Source organism: Microcebus murinus, chromosome 14 (genome assembly GCF_040939455.1).
Source record: "Microcebus murinus isolate Inina chromosome 14, M.murinus_Inina_mat1.0, whole genome shotgun sequence".
In the NCBI taxonomy this organism is placed as follows: Eukaryota; Metazoa; Chordata; class Mammalia; order Primates; family Cheirogaleidae; genus Microcebus; species Microcebus murinus.
The window spans coordinates 31,394,647-31,419,371 of record NC_134117.1 but is presented as its reverse complement, the minus strand read 5'-3'; the positions used below and the strand labels follow the sequence as shown (position 1 = coordinate 31,419,371).

Genomic DNA, 24,725 nt, shown 5'->3' with positions numbered 1-24,725 from the left:
TTATGATCACTCTAAAATTACCTGGTAGATAATGCAACATGTCTAACAGTTGGACATCTCCTAGAAATTCTTTATTAATGCTCCTCAATTAATATATGTACATTTTTAAGTTATTGAGTTTTTTGTTTGTTTGTTTGTTTTTCTTCTGGTATTTTTTGCCAGCCACATTGTTATTTTTTAATGGTCCTGGAAAAAAACATTTATTTACTCCAAAAACTTTAACATGGATTATTTGTTAACAGTACCTATTTTTATAGTTTAAATTAAATTATTTTACTCAATGTACAATAGAAGGGTGCACTTAGTCCACTAGATAAAAACTGAAAGCAAAAACAGTGTTGGGAGATCTAGATTCTCTTCTTGTTAAGCATAGTTTGGTTTGTTTGTTCAATCAAAGGCCAATTAATGATTGCACTTTATTGTGAATTTTCATCCTACAGAGTTTAAACATCTTCCAGAACCTAAATAAGCGGCAATATGAAACAGTCATTCATTTGTTTGAGGTCGCAATCATAGCAACTGACCTGGCTTTATATTTCAAGTAAGTACATAACACTGCCTAACAAAATGCCTCCCTTACACTTCCACCTTCCATGAATTTCCTGTTGTGTTAAAGTTAAATGGAATTTATTCACACATACTTGTGCACACGTGTGTGCATGCAATCGTCTTTGCTTTCCTTTTGGATTATTGATTAGAATACCTTTAAGATATATGCTTAACAGTGAATTTACAAGACATCTGGAAATATATTTTTGAAACGTAAGCTCATAATGTTAGGCAGTTATCTGAATTGTTAGCTGAACAATTTGGGCAATACTGACAGACATTAGCCAAATTTACAAAACTGAGTTATATACAGTAGAGTGCCAGCCTATTTACAATAATAATATTGCCAAGGAGACCAGATACACCAAGTATCTGCATATTTTCTTGTAAGTGAACTATAAAATTGCTTGGTGAAAATGAATTAGAACAAGGTCAACTAGTTTTAGGATCCAAATATTCAGCAACTTGGGTTGTCAGATTATTCCTTTCTGATCCTTCCTGGTTAAAAACTTAATAAATAGTTCAAACATGAAGACAACTTCTTAGAATAACTTAATGTATATCCAGATATCCACAGTTCATATTTAACACATGCTAACTTTTGCTACATTTGCCTCAGATTTTGTTTTTTAAGGAAAGAAAATTAGTGATGCAATTAAGGCATTCCACCCCTACTCTGCCATGAAAATTTCCCTTCGCCCTCCAAAGCTACCACCATCTGATGTTGATATGTATTCATCTTTTCCATCTGTTTTTATATAGTATTGTTAAGTATGTTCTAAAATTTTCCATAAATGGTATCATACTCTCTGTATATATCTCCCTGCAACTTACTTTATTCACACATTATGTTTTAAAGATTTACCATTAATGATACATCATGTGGCCCAATCATGTATTTTAATTGTACAGGGTATAGATATATCATAATTAATTTACCCATTCCTCTATTCATGAACATTTAGATCATTTCTAATTTTCATCATTGCTTACAATGCTACATTATATGTCCTTGTACAGATATGAAAGTTTCTCTAAAGTATATATATATCTGGAAATGGAAATACTGTAGGTTTGCATATCTTCAATTTTATGACACATTGCAAAACTGCACTCCCCACTAGTTGTGCCAATTTACACTCACACCCATAGTGTACAAGAGTTCTTGTTATCCGGTATATGGAACACTCTTGATCTGGGCATGTTTAAAATTTATTTTGCTAATCTAGGCCAGGCATGGCGGCTCACACCCATAATCCCAGCTTTTTAGGAGGCTGAGGTGGGGGAAATTTCATGAGGCCAGGAGTTTGAGACCAGCCTGGGCAACATAGTGATCTCCCACCACTACGAAAAAGTTTTAACTTGGTGTGGTGGTGCTCACCTGCAGTCCCAGCTAGTAGGGAAACTGAGGTGGGAGGATCACTTGAGTCCAGGAGTACTAGGCTGCAGTGAGCTATGATCGTACCACAGCAGTCCAGCCTAGGCGAGACCCTGACTCAAAAATAAATAAATAAAATAAAATTTATTTTGCTAATCTAATGAGTGTGAGATGGTATCCTATTATCAAATTTGCATTTTCCTGATTAACAGTGAGACCTAGCATCCACATATTTAATATCCTTTTGGCTCTTTTCATTATTATTATTATTATATGTGCTCCATATCTTATCCTAGTCTGTGGTCTTTGTTTATGTTATGGTCTCTTTTCTCATATGCAACTTTTAGTTTTAATGTATTTAAATTTACCTGCTTTTTTCCCCTCTAGGGTTTGTGTTTTTTCTGTCTTAAGTCCTTTTTATGCCAAAGCTACGCAGTCAGTCTCTGTCCTCTTATCCCCTGGCCTTGTAGACTCTGCAGGGTAGACATCCCTATGCAAAGTGGGAACAGGAAAGCTGAAACGAATGTATTTAAGATACTTTCTCTCTGCTTTTATATGCTAATATTGTTGCACAGCTGTATCTTTTCTAGGAAGAGAACGATGTTTCAAAAAATTGTTGATGCCTGTGAACAAATGGAGACTGAAGAACAGGCTATCAAATATGTAACCATTGACCCAACCAAAAAAGAGATTATCATGTAGGTAGTCGAAATGTTTTTTTTTTTTTTTGGCAAAAATAACTTATTTTGTCTTTCTTTCGCTTTAACGCTTTCTGTTTTCTTCCTAAGGGCAATGATGATGACTGCATGTGACTTGTCTGCTATAACCAAGCCCTGGGAGGTACAAAGTCAGGCAAGTCCAGTTGCGTTTTCTTTTCTTTCCCACTCTGAGGTACTGGCTAGGTCCCACGGAAAGTCCACGTGAAGATCTCTGGCAACCTCAGAATTCTATTCTGACAAATTACAAACATCAGTTAGACCATAGGTCACTCGATCAGGCCCTAGAATAAGGCAAATAGAGGAAACAGGGGGATGAACATGCTTTCTTGAAAGACTTCCTTATCATTGAACAGGCTGCAAAAATTTATATGAAATTATTCAAGGAATGTCTGAGTTTTTAAATAGAGAAGATTAATCAGGACAAGATAAATCATTGGTGTTTTTCTCTATAAAGGGTGCTTTTGTTCCTACAATCTCTACCTCAATGTGTGGTCAATCCTAAGAGGCACTGACTGTGGGTTCATGTCAGAGGTTGCCGTCCATGGAAGTTTCTACCCCACAGTGAGAGTGGCGAGGCACTAGTGTACCACTTGCTTTCTTACCAATTGGGTGAAAGAACCTTCTCCTTTTCCTTCAATAACGTCTAGAGAAAACCCTAAGCAGAAGAGGCCAGAAATAAGTTTATCCATAAAGATAGAATAATTGGAACCCATTGTAGGGGAGGAAAAGTATTTTTTCCTCATTCGTCTTAGGTTCATGGCTGAAACCCCTGTAACAAAGGGCAGATTAGCAAGAGAAAAGCAGACAAGTTTATCTAAGTTTTATGTGACATGGGAGCCTTCCTAAGGAAATGAAGACTGTAAAATAATCTTGTGTATTTTGATGCTGGGTTTGATGAAGAAGTGGATTTGAAGAAGTGGGTTTGATGAAGTCGTGGAGAAATGGAAGTGAACAAAGAGGATCTGATCTCGTGGTAATACGCTGGGGAAGCCTGCAAGGCCTGCGTGTTCGGACTCCTCTTGGCTTCCCTGTGTCTCTGGCTCCTTTCCTCCAGATGTAGGGGGGGCACCTCTGGAATGAGGGTCTTATGACCTGCTTTAGGGAAGAAGGGCAGGGGAAGGTGAGAGCCACCTTCCTGCTTCTGTGGTTTTTTCAGATTCCTTCAGCTTAAAATATTTGGGGGCAGCGTGTCCTGAACTCCTTCACCACCAAGTCCCACACCAAACCCTTCCCCTCCTTCCTCCTTGCCATGCTGCTCTTCCTCCTGCATCCTTCACGCAATCGCCCAAGCCAGAAGCTTGGGGTCTTGCTTGAGCTTACCTCTCCCAGTTCAAAATCATTTCTATCACCCTTACCACCTACTCAGTCCAGCCTTTTACCCAGACTTCAGAGAACGATGCCAGCAGCTTCCTAATTGATCCTCTCTCCTTAACCTCTCAACCCACAGATAGCCACTCCATGGCTTAACAACCTTCTAAACTCCCCATTGCCAGAAGTTTCCAACCCTTTTTGTTTAAGTCCATTCCCCAACCCCCCCCCCAAGACTTGTGCAAAGATCACTTTATATTAATAGTAAGAAGCAAAGCTACTTTATCTTTGATCTCTCTGGGCCTCTCTCTTGGGCCCCTAGTGCACTCAGAGAGAGCCTGGGCTCCAGGAATAAAAATGACTGGCCTGAGCAATCAAGTTCAAGTTTCCAGCAAAGTTTACACAGCCTGTTACTGCCTGTCCTTAACTCACACTCCCAGGATCATTTCCCGCCACTCTCTCCCATGGTCACCTCGCACTCTAAGCTCCTACTCACGGAAGCTCTGGACATTCAATTTTATCTCTGCACATAATCTTCCCCTCCTCTTTACCTGGAAACTACTCTTTATTCTTGATGATACAGCATCAGTGCAACCTCCCTCCTTTGTGAAACTTACCTTTACTCCCTTCTCCTTGTCCACAGCACTCACACTATTATTATAGTACTTACCACATCGTTTACATGACTGTCTTCAACAGACTGTGAACATTTTAGAGAAAAAGGCCACATCCTAGTCCTCTTGGCAAACCTGGCTCATGCCAATGCAAGGCAGATGTTCAATGAACTTGATAGACATCAGTGTTTTTTTAATGATAAAATTAACCCTTGAATATAGTCAGACTGTAGTAAAAAGTTATGTACCAATCAGTGTGTGTGCATATATGTGCATACACAGATATATGCTAGTTGCTAACAGACAAGCAGGACAAAGGAGGACTTGGGAAGTGTTAGAGCTTGCAGCGTAATGTTTAAACATCTAGAAAAACTCTGGAACATTGAAATAGGAAGAAAAAGTTCCCCTTTCCCATTTCAATGTAATCTGTAAATTATGTATTTTTAAAACGTAAGTGCATATGGCTTGATGACACCTCAGGCATTGACTATAAACTCTCTCCCTAAATGTCACTTATAGTAATAAAATGCAAGTTCTCTATTAATAAGTGGATTTAATGAACCAAGCCTTTCTCATTTGCAGGTAGCACTTCTGGTTGCAAATGAATTTTGGGAACAAGGAGATCTGGAGAGAACAGTGCTGCAGCAACAACCTATTGTAAAGACCTTGACATAAAAATGCATTCTTTGTTAAAATTATTGGTACAAATCAGTGTATTTTGTTCCCTACATCTTAGAAACCTATCTTAAAAAGATTTATTTCCCTTTCTAGCCTATGATGGACAGAAACAAAAAAGATGAACTACCTAAACTTCAAGTTGGATTCATTGATTTTGTTTGTACTTTTGTATATAAGGTAAGTAAACAAATTATTTGAATGAAATAGGTAAACATTTGGATGAGAATTGTTCTTTCAAACTATAACTAAAATAAAAAAGTCACCCACATGGAAAGCAATTTGAGATGTCATTGTTTCTCCAAAACAGTGTGAGGTTTTACCTTGATCTTATTCAGGGTTGGAGTAAAAGGTGAGAGAACTGAAGTGAGCAAATTGAAGACTTAGTACCTGCCTTTTCCCCAAGCTTCCAAGGCACTGAGTTAAGCTCATCCAGCAGCTTCCAGCACTGTTAACAATTCCTTATAGCTCCTCCTCTGTGTATGAGAGATACTGAAAATCAACCACATGATTTATGTAGTTTCTGACCTCAAATTCTCTGTAGGAGTTCTCACGGTTTCACAAAGAAATCAAGCCTATGCTGAATGGTCTTCAGAATAACAGGGTGGAATGGAAAACCCTCGCTGATGAGTATGATGCGAAGATGAAGGTAATTGAAGAGGAAGTAAAAAAGCAGGAAGAAGGAAACATGATCCAAAAAGGTTAGATGGAACGTTTTTGCTCCTTATAAAGTAGTTGGAAGTCAGGCTGACCTTAATGTCACATGGCAGAGGCATAAAGAGTTAATGCAAATAGGAAACCTGCTCTACTGGTGCAGACTGGTAATTATAAGTTGAGTACTGGTTTTCAGTTTTTTCCCCCCAAAATAAGATCTTAGGTATCACTCCATATAGAATTGACTGGTCCAGTTGAAGTAGAGGTTGGAGCTAGGTTTCTTCTTTCCTCTAGAAAGTGGCTCCTGAGGCACTTCTGAAGAACACTGAGTATTTTAGGAATAATATGAAAACCACAGAATCTATGGGGTCAGGGTTAGGTGAGAAAACAGTTTTAGTCCTGACATTATGCATCAGCTGTGAGACTGGGCAACTTGCTTAAACACTCTGAGCTTACCACTCTGAGCGTAATATTCTTCTTCATATATGAGAAGGTTTTACAGGTCAACTTAAGGAAGCCCTACATGTACGGTAAAGCTGGACAGCTGAATGGGGTGACGGAAAGCATACTCCAAGATCTGTTTTCCTGTCTCCCAAATGCCTCCACACGGTGCTAATTTTTCTGGCATGAAATTTCTACTTCTAAAGTCACTCTATGAGGTTTAACATTGTTTTCAGAAAGCCTCTGTTAAAATGCTCAGGATCAGCTATTGGTTCACCTAATGACCCAAACGTCATCTTGAAAGTGGAATGCTAATTTCTGTCTTGAAAGTGTAGGACTCTAAAGGTTTTGTAAGGAATTGTTATTGTTTAACAAAGAAATAATCTCTGTGGAAAGGCTTTGAAAGATGATACATTCCTTTTAGATGGTTCTATTGTGTGTTTAGTGGTATTTTTGAACAATTCAAAGGGGGAGAAAGTATTTTTCTTAACAAAGTTAAGGATGTCCTTCAACAGAATAAAAACAGGAGTTTCTTACTTCTTGAATCCATTCATTTATGCATTTATTGGGTATCTATTCTGTACAAGGCCCTGAGATAGGCAGGCCATGGGGCAAGATAGGGTCCTTATCTTGAGGAACTTACCCTCTGGTGGGGAGAGCTAGACATTAAACAGTCAATATCAGCCAGGTGTGGGGGCTCACACCCATAATCCTAGCACTTTGGGAGGCCAAGGCAGGAAGACTGTTTGAGGCCAGAAGTTCAAGACTAGCCTGAACAAAATAGCCAGACCCCATTTATACAAAATAAATTAAAAAAGTTAGCTGGGGGTGGTAGCATGCATCTGTAGTCCCAGCTACTCAGGAGGCTGAGGCAGGAGGATCACTTGAGCCCAGAAGCTTGAGGCTGCAGTGATCTATGATCAGACCATTGCACTCCTGCCTGGGCAACAGAGTGAGACTTTGCCTCAAAAACAAAAACAAACAACAACAACAACAAAACATTACATAAACAATCAATACACAATTGATGGTGTACCTGTGAGCTTTCAGAGAAAACACAGGTGTGAATATGGGGCATGGGGAAGGCTTTTCTGAAGAAGGATGCTTTAAGCTAGTCTTAAGACAGTAAGCTTTAGCTAAGAACAGAAAGGAAGAGGGGTGGGGGGAAAGGGAAAAGACAGAATATGCACAAAGGCTTGAAGTGTAAATGAGCTTGGTACAACTGAAGAATTTAAAAGCTGGTGTAGCTGGAATCTGGAGAGCAAGGAGGGCAAAGTAGCCGGTAGTGCAGGCAGCTGTCAGCGCATTGCCTTGACGGCCTAGCTAAGGATTTCAGCCTTTCAAAGTCATGAGAAGGATTTAAACAAGAAAGTGGTAAGATCTAATTTGCATTTCAGAAATAAATTAATAAGTGAATTTTACTGAGCATGTGAAAAGCAAGGGTATTTCTTGGTACTATTAAATTAAACATTTATCTCAATTTTATGATGAAGAGACTATCAAGTCCTTTAAGTGGCTCCTGATATTTTCATTTAGGATCCAGTATATTGGATTTTCTATACTTCATTTGCACAAAATTTTACTTCTTAATCTTTTTCCTATTACAGGAGAATTTGTTGTGGGCTAAAAACATTATTTTATATTCCCAGGCATCAAGCTTTGTGTATCAAGTTCAGATTCCCAGACTGCATAGTCTCAGAAACTGAGATATTAATTGGCTAACCATTTATTATATTTTAAATGGATCCATTTTGACTATGAATTCAAGTTTTAAAATGATCAAACCCTTAGTATTTACTATAGGTTAAAATTACTAATTAGGCTACAAAGTTGACACTAACATCATGGGAGTGTCAGAATTAAGAACACTAAATATCCACTGACTCCTAATAATATTGTTTTTCTTGATTTTAGTAGCTGCTGAAGATTCAGGAGGTGGTGGTGATGACAAAAAGTCCAAAACATGTTTAATGTTGTAATATAATCCAACTGGTTTAAATTTCAAATGTCATTTTACTCTTGAAGAAAACCAGAAAACACTCAAAAGAACTTCAGCAAATTTCATTCAGCAAACATCAAATAACAGTAAGAGGATCTTCAGAAAAACTACCCTGTGACTATCAAGAAAATATATATTGCTAGTCTGAAAACCATAAAGGCAAAATAAAGCTCAACAAAGTGCAAAGCAAGACAAAAAAATGCAACCCTGAAACTACTCACAAACGCTTTTTAAAAAGTTATTAATTATATTTATTTGTTAAGGCTGCCTAATAAAGTAACACAAACTGGATGGCTTAACTAACATACATTTATTTTCTCACAGTTCTGGAGGCTAGAAGTTCAAGATCAAGAAGTTAGCAGGGTTGGTTTCTTGTGAGGCTTCCCTCCTTGGTTTGTAGAAATGCATCCTCTCCCCAGTCTTCACATGGGGTCTTCCCTGTGTGTGCATCTGTGTTCTAATCTCTTTTTCTTATATGGACACAGTATTGGATTAGGGCCCACCCATGTGACCTCTTTTTAATCTTAATTGTATACTTAACGGCCTTCTCTCCAAATACATTCACATTCTGAAGTACTGGGGATTGAGACTTCAACATGTGAACTGCATGGGTGTGTGTGTGCACAATATGTTCTACAACATTTATGATTCATGCCTCAAACCACTTCCAGAACTAAAAATCTCTCATCAACACGTCTTACTATAAGAGTAAACACAGTATAGAATGTGTAATGTATGTAAATACAGTATAAGAAAACAAAGAAAAAAGGATGTCAAATGTTATTCTATCTGAAATGCTTATCTTTTTCCTCTATTTTTTATCCTTGATAATGGATTGATGAAGACCATACCATTTTTTGACAGTTTATTAAAACTATGTCCTTGTCTTGTGCTCCCCCTTCAAAGTCTGAAATCAATCATTTTACATGTAACTAAGAATTTTTTTAAATGTTCAGAACTATTCTTCTCATTGAAAGAATGATCAATTTATGAGATACTAACTGGATAACCCTGATGCAAATTAAATCAGCTAATATATATTATGCATCATAGAGAAAGATGTGATTTGATTATACAAGAACTTCTTTATCAAAAGCAGTTTGGAATGAGTTCAGCTGAGATTACTTTTAAAAAATGATTAATAGATCTACCAAGCTTCTAAATATTGAGTTGTCAAGAGAAATTAAGGACAAGCAACTATTTCTACTACATGGTATAAGTCTGTCTGAATATCAAAGAAATTTAAGATTTCTTCCTTTATTTATCTATATTTATGGACAAATTTAGAAAACAGAATAGTAAGTTATACCATATATATTGCCATAGGTTCTTCTGTCAAAAGATATGTAAATTATAATGAATTGTATTGAAGATCTATGAACCTCAAATATGTTTTATAATAGAGAATGTACAACTTTGAGCAGCTAAGAAATAAATCACCATTTGTTATATTTTTACAAGTGAGGTACTCAGAATCATAAGATTGCTTCTCTCATATTAGAACGTTCAGTTCATAAAGGATTTTTGTCTTTTTTGTCTGTTTTGTTCACAGCTCTATCTTGTCACCTAGAGTAGTACCTGGCACAAGGTAGGCACTCAGTAAATATGAATATTTTGAATAAACGTTACCACAAATAGGTATAAATAAAGAATGACTCAGTGTCATATATATACTCAAATGAGTGTTATAAAAGTCATCACCTTTGGCAAGTGATGCATGTACTCCCTCATTTCCACTGCTTAAAATAATTTTGAAACTCTACATTTAGGATCACTACTAATTCCGGACCCCAAAATATCAGTCAGCTCAAACAACTCCCCCTCCTCAGTCATCAGAAATGGAATTGAGGGTAGAGAGGTCCCACCACTGAAGGTCTGCCAAATATATAAACTTTGCCTAAGAGCCAAGTATAAGAAAGCATAACTTCAAACCTCCCAGACCAACTGACCACACTCTAGCAAAGTTTGAGATAGGAATGTACAAAAATTGATTTTTAAACTCATTACCCTAGAGGTCTTTACAAAGACTCCTTAAAAATATGACTCCCATTATCTGCTACTGTGTATGAATGGATTATGATTTTATATAATGACTGACATTTATACATGAGCTTGATGTTATAAACCATACTTGTAATACCAAATGTTTGCATTTATTTTTAAAGGGTCTTTAGATATTCTTCCTAGTTATCATTTAATTTTGCAGAAATTTTATTTTCTGATGACCATTATACTATTAATATATTTTTATCATAAGAATGTTTAATTACATATATTCAACTACTAATATCAATGTTGCTGCTGGACACTTCACTTTAAACACTTTCCTCAGAAATCAAGATCCCTTTATATTCACTATATAGCAGCAAGATGAAAATACAATATTTCTTCCAGAAATGAGGGGACTATCAACCAAGGTTTAACACTGATAAATCCTACACTGATTTACTATTTTCCAAATGAAGTTCAGAAAAGATTGCATAATTATTCCTAGATAGTTCCTTTATAGCAATGCCCAGCACAATGCCTCACACATAATAGAAGCCTGATAAATATTTGTGGAATTAATGAATAATAACTGTAATCCTAGCACTCTGGGAGGCCGAGGTGGGTGGATTGCTCAAGGTCAGGAGTTGGAAATCAGCCTGATCAAGAGCAAGACTCCGTCTCTACTAAAAATAGAAAGAAATTAACTGGCCAACTAAAAATATATAGCCGGGCATGGTGGTGCATGCCTGTAGTTCCAGCTACTCAGGAGGCTGAGGCAGCAGGATAGCTTGAGCCCAGGAGTTTGGAAGCTACGAATGAAATAGAGTTGTAGAAAAGCAATGGAAAAGATATATAAAGACAGGGAAAATGTCTCAATAGAACTAATGAACTTAAAAGCATCTGACATCCTGAGAGTACCAGGATTTTTATTTCCAGAGACAAACCACTCAAGCTGCAACTTGTAGATAAAATTTTAATAAAGTTTCAAAATGTAATTTCACATTAAGGAATGTCATCTTCTCTCTTCCATCTCACAGAAACAAATCCTGAAAATACTCATCAAATTCTTCTTCCCTATTGAAAAGAAAAATATACATATTGAATAAAAATCCAGAGTAAAAAAATTACTGGGTGACACATTATATGAGATTAGTAAAATACTTTAATTCAACATATTGGCTGATTTCTCCATTTATCAATATATCCCATGATTCAGCCATCAAATAATTCTTAGTTTTTAGAATAACCATAACTATTCCTAAATTGATTAAAATTAAAATACTTCATATGTTGGCACCTCTCCCTAAATGTATTACCTAAGATTTTGCTTTGAAGTACTTTGTGAGATATCATTGTTTTTCTCTACTTTTTTGGTTTACGCTATACCTTCTATCATTCTTATTTCAAACTACAGTCTGCTCAAGAAATAAATGAAAAAAAAAACTATTTTTAAGAAAAAATATAAGTCTTACTCTCAGGAATGGGGAAAATATACTTAGGTTGCAGTTTTTTATTACTCTGAGAATAGTAAATATACTATGTATTTACGGCAGTAAAGATTATATCTAAAACATAGAACTCTTTGAAAGGAGAGATTAAATTAGATAACATATCAAAATACTTATAAAATTGTAAAGTACTAAGTAAATGTTAGAGCTAGGAGCCAGAGTGATACAGTGGAAACAGTACAGGCTTTCAAGTGACATAGTACTAAGTCCTAGCTCTGTCATTATTATTAGCAGTGTGCGCAAGTTACTTAACTTCTCTGAACTCCATTTCCTTATCCGTAAAATGGAGATAATTACCTTCCCTCATAGAGTTATTATGAGAATTAAATGAATACAATTGCTTTTCTTCTTTTTGGGAACAGGGATCAAGGAGGATAGTAAAAACTGGCCTACCAGTCTCTTTAGAAAATGTTATTTTAGGTCAGATATTCATAAAAAGACTCCATCACATTTGATTTTAAATAATCGAGAATGCATAAAGCCATCACAACCATATTCAAATTCAAGGAAAAAATTAATTACAGAATCAAATAAAGTTGATCAAGGAATTATCTGTAATTTAGGATTCCCCATGCTACTGTTTCTTTTTCCTAGCATGAGAACTTAAATATATGAAATTGTGTAAATTTCTTTATGGACTAGGATGCTCAGTACTTGATCAATGTCAAAGAAGTTGAATACATAAAGTTTTGTATTATGAAAGCCTTCATAGGATTTGCTCAAGTATCTTTATTACCTAAGGTGTGAGTTGACTCTATGACCTGTTTTGTCACTCTCAGCTATAAAGCTCTTCAAGGGGAAGTGCTCAATAAATGACTGGGAAATTTAGTTAGTAGTTTTAATTGGACAGCAATATTTTATTTCCAGCAGTAGCTTTTTTATAGTCTGATCTATAATAATAACACTTTTGTGAATTCTTTACTGTGCTGGAAAAAAGGTTAAAGTCACAGAAAAAGTAATCTTGCTTATCAAAAAAAAACCCCAAAAAACAAAAAAACTCTTTCCAACACATCTGAATTCTACTATACTGTGATCATATAGTGAAATGTTTTATAAACATTTTAAATTAATGAATTATAATTGATTCAACAGGTGTATCTCTATTATGAACCATTATGCCTAAGGACCAACAAAATGGGACTAAAATTTATTGAGCACTTACTATATTTATAGGTATTATACTAGGTGCTTTACCTTCTTTATTTAATCTTCACAATAAACTCTATGGAGTATATTTTATCCACTTTTAACAGAGAAATTCAAGTGGTGAAAATTCCAGTATATGACAAGAGCTGATAGTATTCCAGCCCATACCTAGACAGTGCTTCTTTTTCCAACCCATAGCAGGGAACAATAACTGCTCTAAGCTATCTAAAGGTAGGTGTTGCAGGTACACTTCTAAACCTGCATAAATCATCAAGGGGCACCTCTGTATGGGTTTATGATAATCGCAGTATCCTGGAACAGGTGACTCTGGAAGATAGTAAACAGCCCTCTCTGAAGAAATCCAAGCAAGGACCAGAGGGTCATCTGTTAAGGTGAGCTGATGAAAGATTTATTTACCAGGAAGATGTTGGACACGTTGGCTGTTTACGACCACAAACAATGGCTGGGAATAAACTCTGATCTCACCAGACTAGGTAGAACTTGGCATTTAACAGACATTCATGATGTTATATTTTTTCAACTGTTATCAAGAATGGCTGTGGTTATAACTTCCTAAACTGATTTAAAGGGTATGTATTATCTAGTAATATCAGCACTTACTGTGATTTTTCATCTGTCTCTGGTAGTGGACCCTTCCAAAGTTCAGATTCTGAAGTACTTTCTTCCTCATCAGAGTTTGCTGTTCATTTAAGAAAAGATGTTTTAAAAAATGTGTTATATTTAAAATACATTTTGAACTACTCACCAATACAATTAAATTAACTGCAATTTAGCTTCAACTTGTATGGCTCTCTAGAAATCTAATTCACTCTCCCAGATACAATAAATTCTTTTAAAAAATAAATAAATAAGCTAGGAGATACCACAGTCTCAGCAAAAAGGCCAAATATTTAAAATCTCATGAAAAACTCCTCTAAGTTTCACTGAATTAAAGTAGCAATTCCAATATTAACCCTTTATAAGGGAATTATCTCTTATAATATAAATGTCTTTGATTTAGTTTCTTCTTTTTCTTGGTTATCCAAAAGATATGCAAGTTAAGATTTTTATAGAGACCATATTTACATTAGGATCAACACCTCAAGAACTGAGCTAGTATGTAAGACCAGCTAGTTAAATAATTTTTAAAAAGTAAAAAAAAATTTTTTTCTAAAGTCATACTTTTTAAAAAAAACTAATGCTGATTACGTAATTGAAAGAAGCCTGTTTCAGTGAAAAAACAGGCATTCTCATACATTGTTGGGAATGAAAATTCTGTAAACCTTTTCCTTGAGGAAGATCTGGCAATATATTATAGATCACTTTAAAACAAATATCCTGTGACCAGCAATGCTGCTTTTAGGAATTTGATTATTATGATAAAAAAGCACCTCAGATATATAGGCACAAACATGCACATTGTATAACAACAATAACCAAAGAAAACATCCTAATCGCCACCAATTAGGAATTAAGGATTGGCTACATAAATACTATACCGCTGTTTAAAAAACCTTAGCATATCTATATGTACTGCCATGGAAAAATGTCTTTTCTATATCAAATTCAAAAAAGTTACAGAAAGTATGCATAGTATAATCTGATTTAGGTTAAAAAACATTATATATATGTTATATACATACATATAAATTTATATATGTATTATAAGTTTGTAAGAACTAACCAATTTCCAAATGGTTTGTATTTGAAATGATGAGCATATGTTACCTTCAAAATTAGTAAAAACAATAAAGATACCTTCATTAAGAAAACATAACAAAACAGACATGTTTCAAATGAAGCACCTTATATTAGTCAAGTAAAAATTATGAAATACTGAAAAATGTGTTATCAGTCAATAACACTATATTCCACAAATAAGTAATAATTACATTAACAAACGGTTCCTTTCCTATAATAACCATTAATCTAAAAAAGAACTGACCCAAATGTGGCCTGTCAATACAGAATGTCCCTTAGTTAAACACAACACAAAAATAAAACAGCATTGATTTGCCACAGTGGTTCTAGCCTTTTATCTGTTGGACTTTGATCCTTGAATCAACATTGTATGTCTGAACTTTGGTCCTAACTGAATCTATTCTGGCACCAATTCTAACGAAAATGGCAAAAGGGGGGGGGGGGAGGGTGTTTTGTATTTTTAATGATCTACATACAAATGATGATAAAATTATGAAGTCTTGGGAACAAGATTCCTGCTCAATGACAGCCATCACTAGAACTGCCAGTGTCCCAAATTAATAATGTGAGAAAAAAATAAAAAGTCCTCAATATTTTTTGTATGAAAACTCACAAGAAATAAAGAACATAAAAACTAATTACGCCCAATAAAGTTATTACCATGGTGTTACTATGTTAATGATGTCAGAGAACAAAACCTTTAAAAGCAGGCAGCTAATTTCAAAAGGTCTTAAAACCACCTGTTCTCTTGCTCCCTCCCAAGAGTATTTCCCATATGTCAGCTTTCCTATATTAGTTTCTAATACCAGTTTTATTAAGCAAATCAAATCAGTTTAGAATAACATTATAAAATAACTCTCTTTGAAAGAGTACCCACTATAAAAGTGGCCAAATATCCTTAGAGAATCAAGTCTACAAGACTGGACTAGTGCCCTTTCAAGTCCCTTAAACACTATGCATCTATAGTGTCCCGGTTCCCTGAGGGTGACAGCCACTACAAATAACTGGTATGACCTACCAAGGTGGGAGGGGTATTGCTAAAGAAATAAGTGGAATAGGCAATAAAAAAGGATGCTCTTAGAGCATAAGTATCAAATATATGCAGTAATTACTGGCAAATGGGAATCAAAATTTAAGTCACTGACTCTTGAGTAGAACAGGAACTTGGAGGTCATTTAATCCAATCCTTATCCAATGAATGAATCTTTCATTGCAAACCTCCAATAATAAGTGGCCATCCAATCTATGCTTGAACACTCACTATTTCCTGAGGCAGTCCATTCCTCCATTGTTTCGTGAGACAGTTCTAAGTGACAAGCTTTTCCTTTAATTGAGGCAAAAATCTGTCTTCAGACAATTTTATCCATAGACTTTTAGTTCTGCCAACCAGAGTCACCAAAAATAAGTCTTCTGCATAGTAGCAGCCTTGTAAATATACATATAGTAGTTACCAGGTCCACCTCCTCACTTCTTCCCCTCCCACCCTGTCACTTTTCTCCATGCTGAACATCTGCAGTTCCTCCAACATTTCTCCTACCACACAACTGCAAGTTCTCTCAACACCGTGGTTGTTCTCTTCTTGACCTGCTCAAGTTTTCAACGTTCCCTTTAGAATGTGGCACCTAAAACTGCACACAATTTTCCCTATGTGCTTTGAATTATGAAAACAATCTACCTTCTTGGTTTCTGTGGATATTATATGATACCTAATATTTTACCCTCCTAAAGAAATGGTAAATGTCTCCAATATTCATAACAAATGAACAAGTCAGATTTTTAGACTTCACTTATGATCTGATCAATTCTAGAGAACAAATGTAGAATCTGTATAACATCTGGTATTTTTCTTTTCTCTGACATCACAACAACAACAGCTACAGGTTATCAAGGACTTACTCTGTGTCAGGCACATACTTTACACATGTATTTTTCTCATTGGATTCTGATAATGATTCAACAAAGTAGATCTCTTTATACCCATTTTACAGATACAAGGGAGATATGGATCAAATCATTTAATATGGATCTATAGAATGCATTTGCCAAAATTTGGGCATAAACTTACATTTGATTCACTGACAGTTTTTGATGATACTAGGTAAAATGGCATAGTCTTTGGAATTATAAACTTATGTTTAATCCCAGCTCTGTCATTATCTATTTGACCTTGGAGTCTTTACTTAAATTCTCTGGTTCTTAGAACAACTAATGTATAGCATGTTGACTACAGGTAACAGTACCATACTGTATACTTAAAATTTGGTAAGAGGGTAGCAAATCATAAAGTTGTACACCTTAAATATATATAATTTTAAAAACTGAGCTTCTTCATTTAAAAATTCTCTAGATCTTGGTTTTCTCATCTACAAAATAGAAATATTATATGCCCATTATTAAGATTAAATGAGGTAATACATCTAAAGCACTTGCCACTGCAGACAACAGAGTAGACAATCAACAAATACAGTCAAAATGCTTTTTTCCCCATAGAAATTGAACTTCTCTCCATGGATTTGGTTTTAATAATCTATATGTTAGATCAGTTAAGAGGGTAAGTATATATTACTCAAATGGAAATAAAAGATAGAAATAGCAAAATGTGAGTTCTGAAATTGCCAATACCATCTAAGACAGATGACTAACCATCTGAGAGGGTACCTGGGGTTGGCATATCATAATATAACATATCATAACAATGTGCACGTCTCCTGCTTGTTATAGTAAATGGCTTTCTAGTTGCCAAACCGATAGCAGGTCACCTTGAGGTGGATAATTTGTTTCTTTAAGGGCCAAACTAAGCTAGAGGTTCTTCAGATTGGGTATTTACTCCATTCCTACCACTAAAAGTTTGACCTAGCTGAGGAGTGGTAAAAGATGAGAGAGAGTTAGAGCTATTTCTAGGAGGTGGGGGATGATTCAGAGGGCTGACAGAAGGACAGTGAGATGGAGAAGGAAGGAAGGAAGAGGAAATAAAAGAATGAACATAAATCAGTGAGTCAAGACTTACCTCAAAAAGATTTTTTAATAATGAAAAACTAGAACTGAAAGGAGGGAAATTTTTTTTTCTACATTAAATAAGCATCCACACCTCTCATTGTTGGAAATAGACAAAAAGTAAAATAAACTTTTCCACTTTAGCCTGTGTACACTTTTATTTCAGTATATATCTACTATTTCACCCTGAGATAACATTAGTCCATCAGTCATATGCCTGGCTATGTTCTAGAAACTGTCAGTAGACTACATCTCAGAAAGGAGTTCCTGATAAATTGGGTTTCATACAGGGAGAAAGAAAGTGTCAGTGCTTTAGGACACTTACATAGTATGCTGAAAACAAAGCTGGCACAAACAAAATAATTTACAAGGAACATACTGTATTCCTAAACTAGAAGAATACCTCTACCGACACCTCCCTCTCATTAAATTTTTAAACAAACATCCTAAAATTTCTATTTTTCTCAGCACAATATTTCTGACTATTGAATACTTAATATTTCTTGTTAAAAATTATACTAAAATGTCAATAATGTTTATATGTGAGTTGTGGGATTTGGAATAATTATCAAACTTTTTCCTGAGTTTGCCACAATAAATATTCATTACTTTAACATCATAGAAAAAATTTTTAATTAAGTTTATAAATATCCAAGTAAGCCTACAAGTCTCAAATTTCTAAATTTCTATAAGTCCAGATATTATAAAATGAATCAGATATGCTACTGAACGACACTTTATTGTTAGGCCCTGAGCCTATCATAAGTCTTTAAGAAATTCAACATTGTATAACTGTTGAAATTAAAAGCTACTGTTTGTTATATCACAAATGGACATATCCTTTAATAAATCCATGGGAGAATCTTCTCTTAAAACTGCTAGGAAAAAGTTGAACACCTGCTAAGTTTTCTTTATTATCTTATGGGTACAATTAATCATTATACTGATGGTTTCACTCTTTGATTTGGTTGTTTGGAAGAATAGTGACAAATTTGTAATATAATTTTGCAATTTATTAAGGACTTTTTGGTATACATATATCTATATCAATTTTACCTCCAGCTTTACATTGCTATTCTACCTTATTTTCCCATTATTCTGATTTTTTTACCTTAAAAAAACCTTATCTTATTGTACATATTTTTATAAGTCATTGCAAATACTTACTTGCAATGTGTATGAATAAATCATACACTTTTGGTATTTTTTTCTATGATTTTTTTCATACGTAAAAATAATTCACAAAACCAAAAAATAATTCACATCAGAGGAAAATATAATTCATGGGATATCCAAATTGCAAATACCTTAATTCTACATATTTTTATCAAATAAAAATACAGAATAAAATAAAAATAAAGAAATATTTGATACGTACTATTTACATAATCTTCTGATTTCTTTGAGGATGAATGTCCTGAAAAGGAAACAGCATTCTTTGATTAAGTATCATCTTGGGGTGGTGCAACAGTTGTAGCTATAACCAGAATTCTTCCCAATACTCTACTTTGCTTATAGTCCTACCGATAAGCACTTCACTGTTTTCTAATATTTCACATTTCTTACCTTAAACTAATTAAAATATTAGGTTCTTTTTGGGAGAGGTCATATCTTATGCTCTCATATAGCCTGGAACAGCTAGCATAAAATTTTTTAAAAAGTAATGAGTACCTGTAAAAACATCTCATATTGCTAAATCCCACATAGATTAGCTGTAATATAAACAACAATTTTTTTTACCTATGGAGATGTTCAATATCTGAAAGCAGTTTCCAAATACATACTTGTTTTTCATAATATTTTTTCCAAGGTCATATACAGGTGAGAATTAGTTCTCAGTAACTGATAATAACACATACAATTATGTCATAAAACAAAAATTCTCAGCTTTATAATGCTTATCCAGTGAGAGAAATAGAAAGAGAAAAGCACTGAAGATCTATTAGTGTAATTTTTAAAAAATCACCACCATATGGAGCCTCCTGCCATAAGATCTCAGGGAAAATATTTCTGAATGCTGAAAAAGTTTATATAAAAAAAAAAAAGGCCAAGTAACAGAGTAACAATTCTTCCAATGTCCCTACATAGGAAGTCTCATAAAGCAAAGCTTATGGCCCCTTTAGGCCAGTAAAGAGGGTGTGAGAACTACAGGGTAAAAGCACAAGCAATGTATTCCTCCCTGTCATCCTCTAATATGAGGAACATACTATCTGCTTCCAAATATCCAAAGTCTGTAGGTAAAAAAGAGGTTAGGCTTATTCTGGAGGCCTAAGGACAAAATCAGAACCAAATGGAGGAAGTCATAGCTTTGGGCTAAACGTTAAGAGAAACTGCTAGCAACTATAACTAGCTGAAAATGTAAAGGATTACTTCGGGTAGTAGTGGGCTTCTTTCCCCTGGAAGTGTTGAAGCAAAAACAGAACCACCACATGATATGGAGCAGTGCTTCTCTCAAACTTTATTATGTATATGAATAACCCTGGGAACTTATTAGCAGATCCGGAGAGGTCTGAGGTTGTATGTTTCTAACAAGTTCCAAGTGGTGACACTGCTGCTGGCCAAACGACCATACTTTGAAAAGCAAAACTAGACTATCTTTTCAATCATGAGTCTAGGACTGATCTCTGATGTTCCTTTCTATTTTGAGAAAATGTGGTTCAGTTCACTGATTCACTCACTCACCTAATATTTATTGAATGCCTACTATGTGGAGCAAACACTGTTAGGAATTAGAGATAATGAATTAAACATGACACACAGTCCCTTCTCACACAGAAAATAAACAAATTATTCCAAGGGTACTACATATTTTTAAAGAAGTACAGGTGCTATTGGAATGTGCAACAGGGACCTAATCTTGTTTGGAGAAATGGGGTGAAGGGTGTCAGGAAAGGCCTTCTTAAGGAACTGAGCTAAGCTGAAACCTGACAGATGAGGTGGCCTTTGGAAAAAGGGTAATGGTGACAGGGATAAGATCTTGACCTTTCTGCCAAGAAAGTCTACCTAAGTATCTTGTTCTGTCCATACCAGCCAAAGCAGACTGGTCCTCAAAGTCAAGCTGTTGATATTTCTTACTTTTTCTCTCTATCCATTTGTTCAGCCATCTAGCCATCCATTGTTCATCCACCCATTACTTATTTAACATTTTCCATGATGGTAAACTGAAGTTACGGGAATAGATGGTATCACAGGGAGAAGAGAGAGGAATTAGAGAAGTCTAGGGAAGAGCCCTGAGGAATTCCAGGTAAGACCAGAAGGAACTGTAGTTAAAAGAAGCTGAGGAGAAGCCAGAAAGATAGGAATAAAATCAAGAAAGTAAGTTGTTTTGAGGAGTATTAACAATCCAAATACAGCTGAGATGTTAAGCATTTATTACTATTCAAGTCTGGTTCAAATTAACGTGGTCTGGCAAGAAAGAAGCACATCAAGATCAAGCTAGTTCCAGATGACCCCAGGTAAGACAATATTAAAGAGTTCCACATGGTTTTCCTAAAAGTTTGTGAAAATTTTATTATTTTCTGTTTTATATCATAGAAGTTGGAAGAAAGCTATATTCTGGAGACCGCTCTCAAAGGTGCTCTGAATAGAGAATAAATAAGAAAGAGAGGTCACAATTTATTCTATTTTGGTTTTCTACTCCTGAAGTTGCTCTGAAACAATCTTCAGAGTCTTTCATTCTCTCATTCTTTATTATTTACACTGAACACGAGCTAGTGGGGTGCTGGTGATATAGCAATGAACAAAGCAGGTAGAATCCCTGCTTCCCTTGGGGGAAAGAAAGTCCCAGGGACTGTGACAACATTACAGTTGAGAGTCCTAACTTAGATTTAAGGTAGGGGATGAAATCAGGAAAGGATCCCTGGAAAATGGCATTTAAACTTAGACCCAAAGGAAGAGCTGGGATGGGACTCAGAGTTTTAGGGAGAGAGAAAGCAGCATCCCTGTAACCCCTACAATGAAAAAAAGCAAGGCATTTTTTGAAACTGAAAGGCTATGCAGGTGGGGTGAAAGTGGGGTAAAGAGTGATGAAAAACAAGCCTTCAAGGTTTTTTATGCTACAGGAGCCAGATCATATAGGGCAGCCTTTTGACTCTGGTCCAGGATTTTGGCTGTCATCCTAAGGACAATAGGAAACCATTGGTTTAATGAATTAAGGGGAGAGGAAGTGGGATGGCTAGACAGTAGGGGAACCAGTAAGGAGAATATAGCAATAGCCTAGTTGAGAAAATATGGGGGTTTGTAGTAGGGTGGAGAGAACCTGAAATATATATTCTGGGGATGAAACTATTAGGATTTGGTGACAAACATAAATAATGAGGGAAAAGAAAATATCAAGGATAATTCCCAGATTTCTAGTATTAGTTTTTAGGTTGACATAGGTGTCATCTACTGAAATATGGAACACTAAAGGAAAAACATCTATAAGGAAGATCACATACATGTACATGTATAATCTGAAGAGTCCAACCCCAACCATGAGCCTGAGTATTCAGCTACCTATCCTCTGGTTTGAAGGTACTGAATATCTTTCTACAAAGTAAAGATTATTTCTTCTTTAACTTGGAATGTGCAGTGATTAACATGGTATCATAGTTATGACACGAATATAACATTATATAATATGATAATGAATACAACAAAATTCCAAATGATACATTAAATATTTTACTAGCATATAAGGATAAATAAATCTTAAAAACTCAAATGAGATTTTCATATTTATTAGTTAAAAATTTGCCTTAGAGTAGGAAATGATTAAGATAGAGACAAAAAAGGCATTCTGCTCCAAATGCCATTTCTCAATAAACAACAGAATAACACTATCTTCCTCTCACCATCTATCAATTTTACCAAGTCTATAACTTGGTGATATTACATACTTGAATATTTTAACTTTATCTACATAATGAATATATCATGATATGCAAGAAGGAAAAAATGAATGTAAGAATGCAACATAACTAATGATATTCATAGCTGGAACAAGAGAGCCCTCTCCTGTCCAACTATTATATAACATTGGCTTGAATCTAATTCAATTATGTACCTAGTTTAAGTCTGAGTCACTGTAAATTAAAGCCGATTTGACTCAATTATGGGCTAGAAAAGCAACTAGAAGTAACCTTCATAACATTAATAGCTAATTATATACCAGATACTATGCAAACTGCTTAATGAATTATCTCATTTCAACTTCTGAACAGTCCTTTAAGGTAGGCACTATAATCATGACCAATTCACCCATGAAGAAACTGAGGCTTACAAAGCTAAAGGACTTGTGAGGAAAAAGTAAGCAGTTGACTGACAGATTTGAATTTAAATCACTTTGGTACAGCGCTCACCAGACGCGAAACATTGCCTACAGCTGGCACTCATAGTCGGCATAACAGTTTGTGCTGTGCATTGACAACGAATCCGTTTTGCTCTTGTGTGATGAGGAAAGCTTTAAAGCACTGAAAGCTTGTTTTACTTTACAGGCAGCTTTACTTGTAATGTAAGTAAGAATAGGTAACACATACATATATGTTTTCATTATGTTATTTTTAAATGTTCACAATTTCATTTTGATAAATGAAAAATTAGAAGAGGCATATCACGGCTGTTGACTATAGTCGACGCTCGTACTGAAGTGGTTATTTACTGAGTATATATGTGTACAGCACCATGCTAGGTATATGCCAATCTCTCATTTCAAGCAGCTCATAAACTAGTAAAAAAACACACACACACACACAGACCATTATAACCAAACTCACACTGTTATAATTTTATACTTACAGATTATACACTATTTTACAATATTCAAAGTGTCTTTCATATTCTTATTTGATCCTCCACAATAAACTAGACCAGTATGGAGGTCAGATATTCACATTACTCCTACACACATGAGAAAAATAAAACCCAAGAAGCTCAGTGACTTGTCCAAGGTAACAAGTCTGTAGGTGACAGAGCCAGGAATTAGAATGCTGTTTGTGGTATTATACTATCTACCAAAATGAATCAAAACCAACCCTATTCTTAAAACTCCTGTCACTGTGAATTCATATCTAAATTCTTAGCCAGTTTCCTTTCAACTACCATAAAACAAAATTCTAAATGCATTCACCATATATTTGAGATATGGCAGATAATAATTCATGTTCAGAAATGTGAGTAGATACCATATCTTAATTTCCTTTTACCTTTATCCTTTTTCTTAGAGGCTTCTTCTGCAGAAGATAATCCGGATTTTTTATGTGATGACTCTTCACAATCTTTTTTGCTTTTATCCTTTCTTTTTTTGGACTTGATTTCTTTTCTCCTTTAGGTTAAACAATATAAACCTAAATTTAATTTTTTCAACTGACCTTTACAAAATATAAAAACCAAAGAACAACAAAAAAAGATAAAGTACTTATTTTTGAATTATAATTTACATAAGGAACCTTAAATGAGTCTATACATATTTTAGACTACTATAATAATTAAGACCACTCAGTTAAGATAATAAAGTCTAAACACAAAGAATTATTTTGTATGAGTTCTATAAATAATCTTAGTAAACATAAATCGTGGTTTTACTCATTTCCTCATTTCTATATTCTATCATTCAGCCATTTAAAAGAAAGTTACAAAAATAAATTTCATTTCCCTCCACATAGTTCACATCCACCTACATGATGAAAAAGCCTGAAGAAGAAGAAACTGCTCTAACAGCTCTAAGCCACCAATAAATAGAAATTTCCACTCTTTTTTTTGAGACAGAGTCTCACTTTGTTGCCCAGGCTAGAGTGAGTGCCGTGGCGTCAGCCTGGCTCACAGCAACCTCAATCTCTGGGGCTCAGTGATCCTACTGCCTCAGCCTCCCGAGTAGCTGGGACTACAGGCATGCGTCACCATGCCTGGCTAATTTTTTGTATATATATTTTTAGTTGGTCAATTAATTTATTTCTATTTTTGGTAGAGATGGGGTCTCGCTCAGGCTGGTTTCGAACTCCTGACCTTGAGCAATCCGCCCGCCTTGACCTCCCAAAGTGCTAGGATTACAGGCGTGAGCCACCACGCCCG

At 35.2% G+C, this 24,725-nt stretch overlaps 2 protein-coding genes across 11 annotated transcripts in view; one reads left to right on the top strand and one right to left on the bottom strand.

Annotated features, from left to right (window-relative positions):
• The window catches only part of PDE6C (phosphodiesterase 6C), a 42,693-nt gene extending 34,065 nt beyond the window's left edge, over nucleotides 1–8,628 (top strand). The window contains exons 16-22 of the mRNA XM_012766110.3: nucleotides 441–541; nucleotides 2,518–2,625; nucleotides 2,716–2,779; nucleotides 5,151–5,225; nucleotides 5,340–5,423; nucleotides 5,788–5,944; nucleotides 8,256–8,628. Coding sequence (XP_012621564.1) covers nucleotides 441–541; nucleotides 2,518–2,625; nucleotides 2,716–2,779; nucleotides 5,151–5,225; nucleotides 5,340–5,423; nucleotides 5,788–5,944; nucleotides 8,256–8,317 — 651 coding nt within the window. The 3' untranslated portion in view covers nucleotides 8,318–8,628. The remainder of the gene's footprint in view (nucleotides 1–440; nucleotides 542–2,517; nucleotides 2,626–2,715; nucleotides 2,780–5,150; nucleotides 5,226–5,339; nucleotides 5,424–5,787; nucleotides 5,945–8,255) is intronic.
• Nucleotides 8,629–11,285: 2,657 nt separating this feature from the next.
• The window catches only part of LOC105872267 (protein FRA10AC1), a 76,373-nt gene continuing 62,933 nt past the window's right edge, over nucleotides 11,286–24,725 (bottom strand). For all 10 annotated transcript variants that reach the window (XM_076009965.1, XM_012766150.3, XM_012766190.3 and 7 more), the window contains 4 exons: nucleotides 23,861–23,979; nucleotides 19,054–19,092; nucleotides 13,602–13,680; nucleotides 11,286–11,400 (listed from right to left, as the gene is read on the bottom strand). In XM_076009965.1, the coding sequence (XP_075866080.1) occupies nucleotides 11,358–11,400; nucleotides 13,602–13,680; nucleotides 19,054–19,092; nucleotides 23,861–23,979 (280 nt within the window). In that variant the 3' untranslated portion in view covers nucleotides 11,286–11,357. The remainder of the gene's footprint in view (nucleotides 11,401–13,601; nucleotides 13,681–19,053; nucleotides 19,093–23,860; nucleotides 23,980–24,725) is intronic.